Source organism: Micrasema longulum, unplaced genomic scaffold, assembly GCF_059751315.1.
Source record: "Micrasema longulum isolate JH-2025_06_02 unplaced genomic scaffold, ASM5975131v1 h1tg001100l, whole genome shotgun sequence".
In the NCBI taxonomy this organism is placed as follows: domain Eukaryota; kingdom Metazoa; phylum Arthropoda; class Insecta; order Trichoptera; family Brachycentridae; genus Micrasema; species Micrasema longulum.
Genome location: NW_028278288.1, coordinates 46,277 through 60,818, shown reverse-complemented (window position 1 = coordinate 60,818; position 14,542 = coordinate 46,277). Strand labels below are relative to the sequence as shown.

Below are 14,542 nucleotides of genomic sequence, written 5' to 3'. Positions count from 1 at the left end.
TTCGATGTCGATTTTAAATAATTTTCTCAGATGTGGTAAACAGAAACGGATTTTCATGATTTAATAGCTTAAAACGTAATAGTTTAATGTCAAAATTATCGTCGATCAATTTTAATTAACCGTATTGCGAACTCCTTAAAACGAACAGGCACAATATAATTTAATATAAAGTCGATATTGTCAATCGATAGTGAAGTTTTCTAGTGGTACGTCACTATTGCGGCGACTCAACGATAAAGTACGGCATTTGTTTCCTATGCTAAACTGTCAGAAACTTACAGAACTTTATGAGCGTGCAAACGTCAAAAGTCTCTTCTTAAGTTGAGTGTGGAATACTTATCATTTTAAATTTATTTTATTACAAATATTTTTTTTTAAATTTACTGCAACCTGTCAACTTAAATTTTTGCTGATATTCTCATGTCTCGGTAAAATGCTTAAATAAAGAAAAAAGAATTTTTTATATATCAGCATTCTAACAAAAAATATTAGTCATAATTATTGGGTACATACATTTAAATTTTGGTTTAAAGATATTTGCGCTTTGTATTTTCATAATATCATATAATTTAACAACCGCTTTACCAACCGCTCATTGTAGTAATTGTTATATGTTTCAGTTAAACCTAGGTTTTAATCTAAAGAACTGAATTATGCACATTGGAATAATGACGATATTCGAATACAAAAACGATTAGCATCACTATTGATCATCAAGTTTTGGTAGAAGCCCCTAATGGCCATAAAGAAAAAAAAGTGTCGTCTTTGGATTGTCTATTCTTGTTTAATCCATCTATGGTTTGCTGTCTGTCAGTTGACAATTTGTACCAGTTTGTCCTGTTTCCTATTCTGTGTTTGTTTTGAATTTCCCTGTTTTTCGATAATTTCATTCGTGTTTTACTCTTTTTGCTATTGTCAACTGTTTTTAAGTTATTCGAACTTGCCCGTTACTTGAAATCAATACGAATATTTGATAACACTGCACTACCACAGTTCTTTTTGTTTACTAAACTATTTTATTTCTTGCCGGATAACCTACAATTTACGAAAACTATGATGGGTTCGCTTTACCAATATTTTCAAATCGTAGACCGAGCATTCAGAACATCCCAGGGAAACTTATTTGCAAGACTGCTATCTCTTCGTGACGAACATGTTACCAATAAAAGTCTACTCATTCCTAACATGGAAAGTATGGTTGAAGAAAACTTTGGAAGCCCTTTGAATGAAATTTTAATAACTCATCTTAAATGCATTAAGGTTTGATATTGATATTTATTTCATTATAAGTTTTTCTGCCCCTCTTAATTTGAAAATTTACATAATAAGACCTGTGCGTCTCTAATATTGTTAAAGGCTGTTATTATATCGCGGATTAATTATTACAACTAGGTAACTTTAAAAATCGTCATTTGTGGGTTAAACACATTGTTTTATTCTTTTCCATGTTTTTTAAATGTCAATTTCCCACAGCAAAGACAGCATTGGCACGCAAGTAACGGTGAAGTACATTAAGGTTAATCTGAGCAAGAATATCATGGGCATTTATACAGTTAGATATTAATTTGTGTAAGAAAGTCAAACCAGCCAAAATCCCTCTGAATTCTAAACCGAAGATATGAAAGTACTCTTGACGATCATAACTGTTAATTATTAAAATATTTGATCTAATTCTAAATATAAACAATTTTTAAAATTTACATTGCACCGATTCAATCCGCGTTGTATGAATATTATAATTAGGAAACCAAATTATTGAATTAAATTTTAAGCAAGCTACAAACAAATGATGTATACAATGTAATTGCAATTTTCGGACTTTTGAATGGCTTAGATATTTGAAAAATTAATCCACAGATTTTGGACGCTACCTCGGAAATGTGATCAATGTGATGGTTGAATTTAAGTTCGTTATCAAAAAGTATCCCGAGATCTCAAACTGTCTCGACGTTCATTAAAATTGTGCTGTCGATTGAATAATTGAAAACAATTTTATTTATTTTTCTTGTAAATTTAATAGACACATTTATTTATACTAAAAAATTAGTTGTTTTCATGACACCAAGATAATAAAGACTAAGAATAGAAGACTATCAATAATAATGTTTTATAGTAGTTTTAATTTTGGGAAAATAAATAAAATATTATATTTATTATTAATTAATGTCTCCGTTTATATCTTTCTCAAAAAATATTTATAAACAGCCTATTTCCAGTGGAGAAAAGAAACTGGCCGATTATTTGAGCTTATTTCTTCATACAAAATGTATACTGTATTTTAACATCTCAAAACTCAGTTGGTGTATTTTTCTTCTTAAGTAAGCTTGCAGATTACTGATACTATTTTAATCTTCTCTATTTGGAAAATATCAAATTGAACATTATTTCCATTTTAGGACCATTTTCCTTTGATAGTATACAGTTGATATATGACACCAGTTCTTTCGTCTGCCCGTCTTAATGTAATGTTAGTGGCACTCCGCTTGGTGCATTTGATAATTTTTGGTATTATTAATTTTTTGAAGAAATCTTAGAATCTTAGAACCTTAGAAGGAAAGGACGGTGGCGGTCATGTGGCCGTGCTCAGTGTTAACATTTTTGTTGCAATATAATTTTTTTTAAATTTTATTTATATGTATTGTATTAAAATAATGGAAAATATACCTATTATACATGTTTCACGAAGTTGTTAATTCTTGTTTAAGTTAAATTGATGGAATATTGGTAATAATTATTTTAATTAAAAAGTGGGTATTCCGTCTTCTGTTGTCAGCAGCTGAAGCGGAGAGATGATGTTGTATTCGCACAAAACCACAGAAAATGAAGCCGTGTGTATACTTTATTACTTATATATATATGTACATGCAGGTACAAATTATGAAAAAAATATAGCTTACCTTTAAAAAAGTCACCATTCGCCCATGTTGTCTACATATTACACAAAACTAGAGTTTCTAGACATTCCACCCTGATGCTGCAAAAGCAATAAAAAATGAACACAACTTTCAGTCACAGAGAATTTGTCTATTTCTCCATTAAAGTATACAACCTAATTCCATTGTCTATAAGGGCAATTAGTAAATACATTCGCCATAAAATCGCCATTAAGAATTGGATAATGTAGGTCAGATGCGCACGGATTGATGGGTGGATAAGGCCAAATAGGTAGAAAGATGTTTTTATTTGTGAGTTTTATGTGTTTTTATTATGTTTTATATGTTTTTGATACTATGATTTAATTATGTTTAATAAGACATGTTTCAATATTTTATAAAATGTCTCCCTTGACACGTAACACCCCAGTGAGGGAACATTACCTTTAATGTAAAAAAGTAGTACATAAATTTCAAAAGAACAGAAATAAATAAATAAAATATACTAAATCTTAATTAACACATTGTTTAATTAGATCGGGTTCTGTGATGTACTCATATATTTATTTTAATATTTTTATGCAATACAGTGCGATACTCGCATGATTTACAATTGTTGTCTTATTTGTAGATTTTTCTAAACCTTGGTATGTAATACCCTTATCTTTTTTTTTAATAAAGAATTTCCCAAAATTCACACAAGATTTTAATTTTCTTTTCTCTAAGAAAACATTTTTTGTATCTAATTTCCTGTAGGACTGTAGTTCGTCATTACTGCATTATTCATTTCCTAGTTGTGTAATATCCCATTTCGGTTATCACAATTAATCGCCAAGATCATGCGATTTAACGCCGTTTGATTATTTTCTTCTAGGCTTTTTTAAAGTCTAAGGCCAACAAGCCCAAGACCACTCACGCCTTCTAAAAAGAAATTGAGAGCTGTATCAATGAAATTCAGCCACATTTATGCAATATGGTCATGAAAATTTTTGACAAATGAGTGCTTATGTCACAGCAAAGCCGTGGGATCCACTTTTCCGATATGCTACTCCATACATATGTACATATAAATCATTAAAAATTTACAGTTTTTAATTTAAAAACCTGTGTTTTCTATCAAAATGACTTCTTGTGTGAATTTTGGGACAACCTTTTAATTCAGAGCAAGTTTTGTAACTTTATGACTCATTTGAATAAAACTGTCATAATACACTGGTGGTTTTCTTTAAAAATATTATGTTCTGTTGCAGTCACTACATGAACAAGACTTCATGGAAGCCTACAAACAACAAAGCAACTGCATCACAGCTATAACTAAACTTCTCCAGTCACAGCGGGAAGAGAATTGGACTCTCTCACTTATGTATACAGTTTGCTTGGACCTCAGACTAGTGGCTCAACAAGCCGAGAACCGTTTGGGTATAATCATAATTCTTTGGCTTTTTTATTATATTTAACAATATGTTCCGCCCTTGGAGATCAGAGCTACACTCACAACTCTTTCAAACTCGGTAATAAGCCCCTTAGAGATGATTACGACTATTAAGGTGCATTTAAATACACTTGATTGTTTTTTTGCCAACACGTGACAATTGTCAAATATCGACGTTTTTCTCAGCGGCGATTATCTATCTATGACAAATTAATGTGGATTGTCGAATGATGATACCTTTATTACTAGATGTAGCTAACTTGCTTCTATCTTATTTATCTAGTATGTTCACTTTTCGGATCATGAAAAATGGCACTATAAATCGGTCAAGATTATGATAGTTTTTATTATTGAAAGTGTAATTATTATAGTAATTGCACCCTTGAGATTATGTATCGTAAATTGTATTATGTTATTGTTTTATGTAATAATCAAATCCTTAATTTCAGGTCCATCGCAAACACCGGGAAGTATTTTAGAAAAAGCTGCAGAATGTCTGATGGGCTGTTTCAGAGTATGCGCTGCCGACAACCGTTCCTCGGATGTAGATACCAAAAGATTAGGCATGCTAACCTTAGTTAACCAGCTGTTTAAAGTTTATTTCCGAATCAATAAATTACATTTGTGCAAACCACTCATAAGAGCTATAGAATCTTCAGCTTTCAAGGATCAGTTTTCACTTTCCCAGCAAATTACGTATAGATATTTTGTTGGCAGGAAAGCCATGTTTGATTCTGATTATAAATTGGCAGATAAATATCTCACCTATGCATTTGAAAATTGTCACAGACGCAGTTTGAAAAATAAAAGATTGATCCTAATCTACTTGGTACCTGTGAAAATGCTTTTAGGATTTATGCCTTCCAAGAAAGTATTAGATAAATACGATTTGTTGCAATTCTGGGAGTTAGTAGAGTCTGTAAAACAAGGAAATTTAAAACAAATTGACGCTGTCATGGATAAACACGAATCGTTCTTCATCAAAGCTGGAATCTATCTCATTGTTGAGAAAATTAAAATCCTCGCATACAGAAATCTGTTTCGAAAGGTGTACATGTTAGAAAACACTCATCAGATTCCAATAAGCTCTCTTCAAGCTGCTTTAGAGTTTACAGGACAGGAAGATGTGGGGTTAGATGAAACACAGTGTATAGTGGCCAATCTCATTTATGATGGTAAAATAAAAGGTTACATATCGTATCAACACAGAAAACTTGTTGTAAGCAAACAGAATCCATTTCCCACACTCAGCAGTTTGACTTAGATGTTCAACAATACATGTGTTTTCTCGGTGAATCCTTTTTGTACTTTAACCATTAAACAATTTTACTTTCATAATATATAGACTATACTTTATATTCTGGTTAATAAACATTTTTATAAGAAATATGTGTATATAATTAATACAAATACATTATCTGATAAATAAATATAGTAATTCTCTTGATATTTCAACACTACATAGATATATTTGACTTATAATTTATTTTTATCGAATCTTTTTTTATTTACATATCATCAGCCTTTCAAAAAATCAGACATCTTAATGAAAAGTGAAGCTTCAGAGAAGAACATACTACATTAATACATTAAATTGTTTGCTGCCATTCAACACAGATATGTTTGCAAGAATAATCTTTAAAATGACACGGGTGTATGGACACACACATGCATGTAAACATTAGGTATAATATTAATGTCAAAAGTCATGAGCTCCTTTTGTAGTGTACTTACACAAACTTAAAATTAGAATATTACATAAATAGAAGATTAGCAATAAACATGTAGAAAACATGCAGAAAATTTGGCCATTATAATTATTTTCTAACTTGCTAGGTACATACATAATATATTATGAAATAAAAGCAATGTATCCAATAGCATTCATTTTATTTTAATGGGAAGTAATTTTGTTTTAATTCGATCCATTTAATTTGTTATCTTCCACTTGCCTATATCTATTATATAGTTAAACAAAGAGACTATCAGTATGGAGTATAATATTGACACTGAATGTTTTATTTTTAATAATTATGAAATACGTATTCAGTATTCACATCAATTGTCTTACAATGCCAAACCCAGCCAGCTTTTCTATAAAACGATTGATGAGCTGAATCCACATTTATACTACATATTTATTTACCTTCGTAAATTAATAAAAAATATATTGTTTTTTACAATAACTCTAATTGAGGCGGCTAAAGGTGAGATAAGAATTCAAAGTTTAAAGACTTTGGTTTGTCAAAACGTTAAACTTAGAGTGAAAAATATTTTCCAAAGTTTACTTTAATAAAAAATCACCATATTTATTTATATGTTATACAAAAATCGGGCTATGGTCCTGTAGCTAGTGTTGCGGACTCTGGAATCGGAGGTTTAAATCCCACTCTACCACAACTTGGTTCCTATTTTCTAATAGTGAGTTATTTACAACCCGTTGAAAATGGCCCCAAAATTGTAAAATTTGGGTAAATTATAAGAATGCAAATATTTTTTTACTTTTTCACCCCCCCTATGAAATATAGACCATTTAAAGTTATTATTAAATGCAACTGGATTATATTTAAACCTGTTATCCATTCTTTCCACTCCCCTATCAGCAAACTCTTGTCATAGAAAATCTACTGATCACATTATTCAGACTCACTCCAGTTGGATCCAGGACCAATAGTAGACCTAAGTCTATTTCACCACTAGGAGTAGACCTCTATCCGTTATTTAGAAATAATTTCTAATAAATTCTGTCAAACACCACAAAAGTAGCCCATGTCTAAATGTTGGGCATATTTATTCTAAGATACCATTTTAAAATTCTCTAATTTGGTCCACAAACCTAGAGAATTTCAGCAAATTATGATCATGCAGATTAAGGATTGACTATTTTGTAACAATAAATAAATATGATTCTACGTGACTATATAGCTTTAAAATCCGTCGGTAAATTAAGCAGACTTCTTGAATCGCTTGACCGGTTGCATCGGAAGTATTTTCGACTGATTCTCCCCAACAGTGTGCTCCCGAGTTTTAGCCCATGCGGCTTGGTTGAACTGTGAAAAAATTTGATTTTTAATTATTTGTTCTAACATTGTAATTCTTACATTCGATGAAGGTCAGTGGTTTTCTTATTTGTTAACAAACTATCAAATGAACCCAAAAATAATAATTTTATGTGTTGTATTATCATCGCCAAATTTTTTAAGTTTTGTAATTTTTAAATCACTGTCCTTGATGTCTGGAGTTGTCTGTGAACTGTGCTGACATTTAAAAGTGGAACCCCCTAGCGTCAAAATACACAGTAAACATTAGGAAAAATGGCTATCCGGAGACCGGAAATCGATCACAACACATAACGCTGCGACTGATTGATTGATTCACAAGAATCTGTGATGTAGTTTATTTTTATTCATTTTTCATAAACTTTTGAGAAACTTCGCCGTACAATTAAATGCTCTAATTTTTACCAGGTGTAAGAAAACATTTTTTATATACAATTTCCCTTCGCACTGAGCTTCCTCATTGTATCTTTAATTAACTTACAATGTTACGCTGACCGTGTTTATTATGGAGTGACTCTCCATTGAACGGACCTCCCATACCGGATTTCATCATTCCATGTTCTATTGGCCTCTGTTCCAGTAACTGTTGCAGTGCCCTAAAATTAAATGGCAATTTATGGTTATAATTTTTGGTTAATCAGTGCCTCAAATAAAATGTGAAATCATCAGATCTTTTTGCTATCCTTTTGTTTATACAGTTCCATAAATTTCTTAAATTTTCACCACCATTCAGATGCAAAGAGCTTTTTTGGTTTATTTACTGCGTTTCATTCGCACTCTTTTCTAATGTTACAATTGTGTTTGTTATTGTGGCAGTTCAATACAAAACCAAAACCTTAGGGAAATGTTTGGCGATCTCGTGATTTTTTCCATTTATGTAAACACATGCAAAACAGTATTCGATTATTGCTAACTTGTTGGCTGGAGGAAGGGTTGCTCCACCACCGAGACCAGTCCTTGCAGCTGATACCAATTCAGGATGTTCAGTCAGAGTGTCAGTTAAAGATTCTATCAAAACATCTGGAAACAAAAACAGTTTTATACTTTTATTATATACATACTTCTATTTTGTTTCTTTTCTGATTACTTTTACTGGGATAAATGACCATTTAAAAAACAGAAAACGATAGTTGATAAACTAAATTATTCTGAAAACATGTTATTCAATCCGGTCAATCTCAAACTTATAAATTGCATGTCTGACATTATGTTTATACTTAAATCATGCATGTAACAATATAAGACAGTTGAAAAGTATTTATTTTTTACATAAACGGCCTAAGCCAATTACAACAGTTCTATGAAGAAACATATATACAAGAAAATCAAGTCCAGTAAAATAATGGTAAACAATATATACATAAAAACGATCAACATACATACAGGGTGTTCTTTAAACCCTGACATATACGATACCATGATGATCAGTATGGGCAAGAAGACATAAATGGTTGCTTACTTCTGCAGGGGAGAAGTGAAGGGAGCGCGGCGCAGTATCAGACTCCACCCCCCCCCTCCTCGTTTCTCCCCTGCAGAAGTAAGCAACCATTTGCTTTTTTTGATACTTTATTTTTTTAAATTTCATTCATTCTAAAAAATTATTTTAATGTGCCAATATGTCTTCTTGCTCATACTGATCATCGTGGTTTCGGATGTGACAGGGTTAAATGAACATCCTGTATAATACTTCGAGCTGACCCATGCCAATCCATCTTCATCCCAAAGAATTCCAAGTTGTGTCATGAATTAACTATACTATAATTATTCAAAATACCATGCCAGGGTTTCCCAAACAATGTTCCGCAGTGTTCCACGGAGCCTGAATAGGTGTTCTGCAATTTTTTTAAATAATTCTATACAAAAACAACTCTTGCAATATTTTCCCAAAACTAGTAGGAACGATTTCTGGGTTCGGAATCCATTTTCCGTGACTGATAAAATGGGCTTAAGATTGAATCTAATTGATTTAAACAGTTAATCTGATTTGTAACAAAAATACAAAGATCAAATGATATCAGGACAAGTTCGTCAGAAGAGTACACCGATGTGTCAAATCAAGCTATCATATTTTACTTCTGTTTTCTACACCTTGTTTATGCGAAATTAGGTTTTCTAATTATGCTGCAACAAAGTCAACGTGTAAAAACAGGCTCGATGCCACAAAAGATTTATATATTCAACTCACCAAGTGCCTAACATCAAAAAGATTTGCAATTAAAGAACTCAAAATCATCTGAGTCATGGAGAGTTTCATTCACTCAAATTTTTGTGTGAATTGTTATAATTACTTAATAAATATTTAATGTTTTAATGGAAAAAAAAACAATTATTAATTACCCATTCTAAAAAATAAGCTAAGTGTTCCGTTAAAATTTTCAGATCTGCGAGGGGTTCCGTTGTTGAAAAACTTTGGGAGACCCTGTACTATGCTACATTAAAAATAACCAAATAATTTTCCCACATATATGTTGACTAGGGATTTAAACTTTTTTAATTCCTTGAGAAACCGTAAATGTTTACAAGAACAAATGTTTTTTTATCTATTTATAGCGTGCACTTGCCTAAGACTTTTTTTTCCATTCCTCTGGAAATTCTGCCCTGTTCAGCTTCTGCTTCCAAGAAAGAAGTAAACTTTTGAAGAGCGAGTTGAGCCTCCGAAGAACCTCGTGAAAGGGACTGTGTAAACATAACCTAAAACAGGAATTTTCTGTATATCTTATGTTAACTCTTAACTGGCATCGTGGTAAAAAAAAAAATGTTACTGGCGTCTGACCCGTTGGACCCACCCTTTTAAAAAAATATATTTAAAAAATGTATTACATTCGATTTTAATTTTGATTTTTGTTTATACTTACATGGTTCATATTATGGTAATTAATCTTAAAATTTAAATAATCTTAAAATTACAATAATACATACTTTGATCAGTATTAAACAACAATATTGACAAAATGAAATAATTTAAAAACAGTGTTTAGTAATTTGACCGAGGAAACTTACTACAATTTTTTTCTCTATATTCTTACAATAGAAAGGATGTTTGTAAGAAAATGAAAAACAAACAATTAAAAAACATAAACAACATAGAAATAACAATGGGTAAAACACACATTTTTCTTACTAATTGAAGCAGATTTTGTATACTCTGACAGTGCATGTGTTGCAAATGGGATTTTTACACTTAAAACATAAATGGATTGTCTTCGCACGCTTGTCAGAAGGACACACAAAACATCTTTTTCTATTGTTGAGCTCTGGGACTTGTTGTCGCTCAGCCACTGGTGATGATGTAGGATAATTATCATAGAGTTCTTCGAGAAGCCACTGTTCTATTTCGTCTTCTCGGTCTATAGTACGAGCCCTGGGGTACAAGCGGTAGATTAGGACGGCAACTTGCTTGTCCATGATGGATATATCACAAAACAAAAAGTAAGTAAATGGCATCTTAGCCCCGCTGGACCCACTCACCTGTTTAAAATGCTATTTTCACTGGCCGGATTGACATTTCCTCTCACTAGCACATATGTACCTCGACTAAAGGAAGGTACTGAGGAGGGGAGATTAGTGATTAGTGAAAAATGAGAGATTAGTGGATTAAACAAAAATCAACATGGGTCCAAAGGGGCAAGGATGCCAGTTAAAATTTAAAACATAAATTGGTTTCATTTAAAAAAATATTATGGGAAACAAACAAATTCTGGATAATTAAAATCAGTATGCGAGTACTTACAATTTGCGGTAAAAGAAAGTACATACACTTTAATAATAAGTAGGCATAAACATTTGTCTATTTATTGTGTATGCAGATAATTAGTGGAATTAACGTATCCAAAATAAAATACTTTTATTGGATTTAATCCTACTTTAATTTTTATAAATATTCAAGAGTGTATAATTTAACGCATTTTGTCATGTTAGGACATTATCAAACATTTGATAATGCCCTAACAAGACAAAATGTTACACATTATACACTCTTGTATATTAAAAAAATAAAAGTAGAATTAAATCCAATACACTATTTTATTTGGATACCTTACCAAATTTTTATAAACATTTGTGCTAATTAAATCAATTTACTTACTTTGGCAAGTTGGTAGATAACTTCTTCCAGTGAGTTTTCTGTAAATATGGCATCTGCAACTCTCATTCTTTCTGTCAATTCTTCATAATCTTCTTCAGGAATTGGATTGGATTCACGATCAAATTGTTCGGGTACTTAAATATAAATTAAACAATTTCATTTTAGCTGTTCTTAAATATATTATAGCATGCAATAAATAAACCGAAACACGTATTGATATTTTAGCAGAAAGTCCGAGAATTTTGCGTGCATAGAATTCAGAAAAAAAAACTAAGTATAAAATGATTATAAATCTCTGGCACATTAAAGAAGCTTTTTTTTTCTTTTCTTTATTAGGGCCTACTACCAAAACTTGATAACATCGGCCAAAAACAAGTTACATTTATAAACATAAGAAAAACATAAACAGTCAGGAATAACAATATACATACAAGCAAAAGACAAGAAAAATATAAGTACAAGAATAACATCAAAATAACAATTGTAATAATAAACACATATCCAAACCAATAAAAATTTCAACATAAACTGAAATACGCACCGACAGAAAACCCACCAAAACCTGATAGTGCCTATTTAACAGAAAATAAAAACTTACAGTAAAATTAGAAGGAAGATAGAACTTAATAACTAGAAAAATTACAACAAAATAATCAAAATATTAACAAACTCAATTTTATATTAATGATAAATTATAACTATTAAAATAAAAAATTAAACGTTGGAAGATAATAATAATAATGACAAAATATTTTACATAAACCTAAAAATGTAAGATAAATTTATTGTAAAAAAATAAAGAATTAATTTAAACATAATTATTTCAATGACACAATTATTACAAATTATAATAGGGAACAGTTTGAACTTAAAAAAATAAAAACAGAATTGATCAATAAACAATTTTTACAAGAAAAAATTTGAGATAAATGAATTGGAAAGGTAATAAAAAACATAAGTAAAATATCAAATAATTTTTTCCTCCCAGTCATTAAAGACATGTAAAAAAAATGTGATTAAGATCTCCAATGCCTCCACATTCGCAGGCATTGGAGTCTAAAATTTTAATTGCAAAAAGATGGGACGAAGTGCCACAGTGGCCAGATCTAATACGGCAAAAAGTTACAATCCTAGACCTATTGAGTTTATATGCGCTATTGTACCAAGGTTTGGAGGGAATATCAGGCTGGATATTACTATAAAAAATTCCCTTTGACAATTTAGAAAAATTCCACTCCACTTTCCAAGCATCGAAATTAACTACTGTAATCAAATTAGAAATATCTGAGAAATCCACCAGGTCGTATTTTAAATTACCAACTTCAGATCCCCACCTTGCAAGAGAATTCACTTTTTCATTGCCTGATATTCCAATGTGACTTGCAATCCAGGCGAAAACAATATTTTTGGCGCATTGATATAATTTAAAAAGAGAAGCAAAAGTATTACAAATGATAATTGAAAAGTTAGAACTGAATGGGGATGACTGAAGTAATTTTAAGCAGCTGAGTGAATCAGTAAAAATAACGGACTGCGAATAGTTCATTTTTTCAATATGGATTAAAGATTCCAGATGAAAAAAGAAGCTTTCGAATTTGTTATAATATGTCTTTCAGTCAGTAAATTTCCAATTTAGAAGTTCTAATAACATGTATTTTCGTGGAATAAAGAAAAGTGGGTACTACCTACTCAACTGCAACTATAATGGCTACAAATTCATGTTTATTAAATAAAATTATTTATCTCACCTATGAACCAACACTGATTTTTTTTAATTTTTTTCATAATAGATGTACTTATTTTCTAGATTATTGGAAAAAATATTATTTTGGGAAGCAGTATAATTGTTTTATTTTACACTTACCATTGACTGTGTATTTATAATTGTTCTGAAGTAAATTATCCTGAACACTCTTTTTGTAGATATCCTGCCTCAAATCGGGAAGAGAAAAAGGGAGCTGTGGTAGATTACCAGGATTCAGATTATTGTTCCTCTCATAAGTGTTTGTGGTTAAAATTTTTAAGATCTTGTCATGATTGAACTTTCCGGTGGGCGACATTGGAGACCTTTCATTATTGAATTCGTATTGGTGATAGTTATTTTGACTCTGACTCTGAAATAAATAAATATATTTATCATGAAGTGTTACAAAGAGACGGCCGATTCAATCAACAAAAATTTATAGAAAACTAAATATTATTTTTGATAATTTTCAAACATATTTTTCAATGTGTGAAACGAATAAAATCTGAAATAAAATGTATTTTGTAGTGATGAAACAAAATTGCTGAATGTGCCATTTCGATAAATAACTAACGTTTTTAATTTATTTACCTTTTCTAATTGCAACTGAATGTCTTGCAGTTGGTTTTCCTGTTGGATTCTCTGTTCAGCCGCACTTTTTAGTTTGTGTTGAGCATAATGAGTTTGTAAATAATCCATATTAATCTTTATTTCCTGAAGGAAGGCAATTGCTTCTTCACGAGTCATCTGCAAAAAAACCATTGAAAATATTATATTAATTTATATTATTTTATTTTATTGAAATAAACGGCACTTAGTGGCTTTTACATATTAGTTACAAATACAATTAAATATACATACACGTAAGCATAATTATAAGTAATACAGAGCATTTAAAACAATATTATTAATGAACAAATTAAGAAAGTCGAAAAAAGATAAACTATGTAAAAAAATAAAATATTACCAATTATAGAATTATCAATAAAAAATGATAATTTGGTATTAGAAATACTTTGAACCAGTTAAAAAAACTAAGAAAACAATTCTGAATAACATTAAATGATAAAAATAAAAATAAATTTATGTAAATTTATTTCAACAGAGAGAGAAAGCATTTTTGAGAGGGGAATATGGAAGTCTAGGCATTTACAGGGCTTATGACCTGTCATTGGCTGGTTTAAGTGGCCACTTTACAAATTGAATGTTACAGTGTGTAAAGTGGCCACTTAAACCAGCCAATGACAGGTCATAAGCCCTGTAAATGCCTAGACTTCCATATTCCCTTCTCAAAAATGTTTTCCCTCTCTGTTGAAATAAATTTAAATATGAACAACTCCCTAGGGAGGA

General features: G+C 30.7%; 2 protein-coding genes across 3 annotated transcripts in view; one reads left to right on the top strand and one right to left on the bottom strand.

The window, feature by feature from the left end:
- The first annotated feature begins 791 nt into the window (after positions 1 to 791).
- Positions 792 to 5,692, top strand: PCID2 (PCI domain-containing protein 2). Its single transcript, XM_088233426.1, has 3 exons — positions 792 to 1,260; positions 4,124 to 4,292; positions 4,755 to 5,692. The coding sequence occupies exons 1-3, from the start codon at positions 1,054 to 1,056 to the stop codon at positions 5,567 to 5,569; spliced, it is 1,191 nt and encodes a 396-aa protein (XP_088089552.1). The 5' UTR covers positions 792 to 1,053; the 3' UTR covers positions 5,570 to 5,692.
- The window catches only part of LOC148277032 (uncharacterized), a 55,020-nt gene continuing 45,934 nt past the window's right edge, over positions 5,457 to 14,542 (bottom strand). Inside the window, exons 8-14 of one of the 2 annotated variants that reach the window (XM_088233424.1) lie at positions 13,784 to 13,939; positions 13,313 to 13,562; positions 11,449 to 11,582; positions 9,926 to 10,055; positions 8,279 to 8,384; positions 7,846 to 7,960; positions 5,457 to 7,355 (exon numbers count right to left, since the gene is read on the bottom strand). In XM_088233424.1, the coding sequence (XP_088089550.1) occupies positions 7,251 to 7,355; positions 7,846 to 7,960; positions 8,279 to 8,384; positions 9,926 to 10,055; positions 11,449 to 11,582; positions 13,313 to 13,562; positions 13,784 to 13,939 (996 nt within the window). In that variant the 3' untranslated portion in view covers positions 5,457 to 7,250. The remainder of the gene's footprint in view (positions 7,356 to 7,845; positions 7,961 to 8,278; positions 8,385 to 9,925; positions 10,056 to 11,448; positions 11,583 to 13,312; positions 13,563 to 13,783; positions 13,940 to 14,542) is intronic. The other variant, XM_088233425.1, reaches the window with a different exon arrangement.

What these genes read in the sequence shown, in the direction of transcription:
- PCID2 (XM_088233426.1), top strand. Translation starts at nt 1,054, where the DNA reads ATGATGGGTTCGCTTTACCAATATTTTCAAATCGTAGACCGAGCATTC. An exon ending in CTCATCTTAAATGCATTAAG is followed by an intron (nt 1,261 to 4,123) that starts GTTTGATATTGA and finishes GTTCTGTTGCAG; the next exon opens with TCACTACATGAACAAGACTT. An exon ending in ACAAGCCGAGAACCGTTTGG is followed by an intron (nt 4,293 to 4,754) that starts GTATAATCATAA and finishes CCTTAATTTCAG; the next exon opens with GTCCATCGCAAACACCGGGA.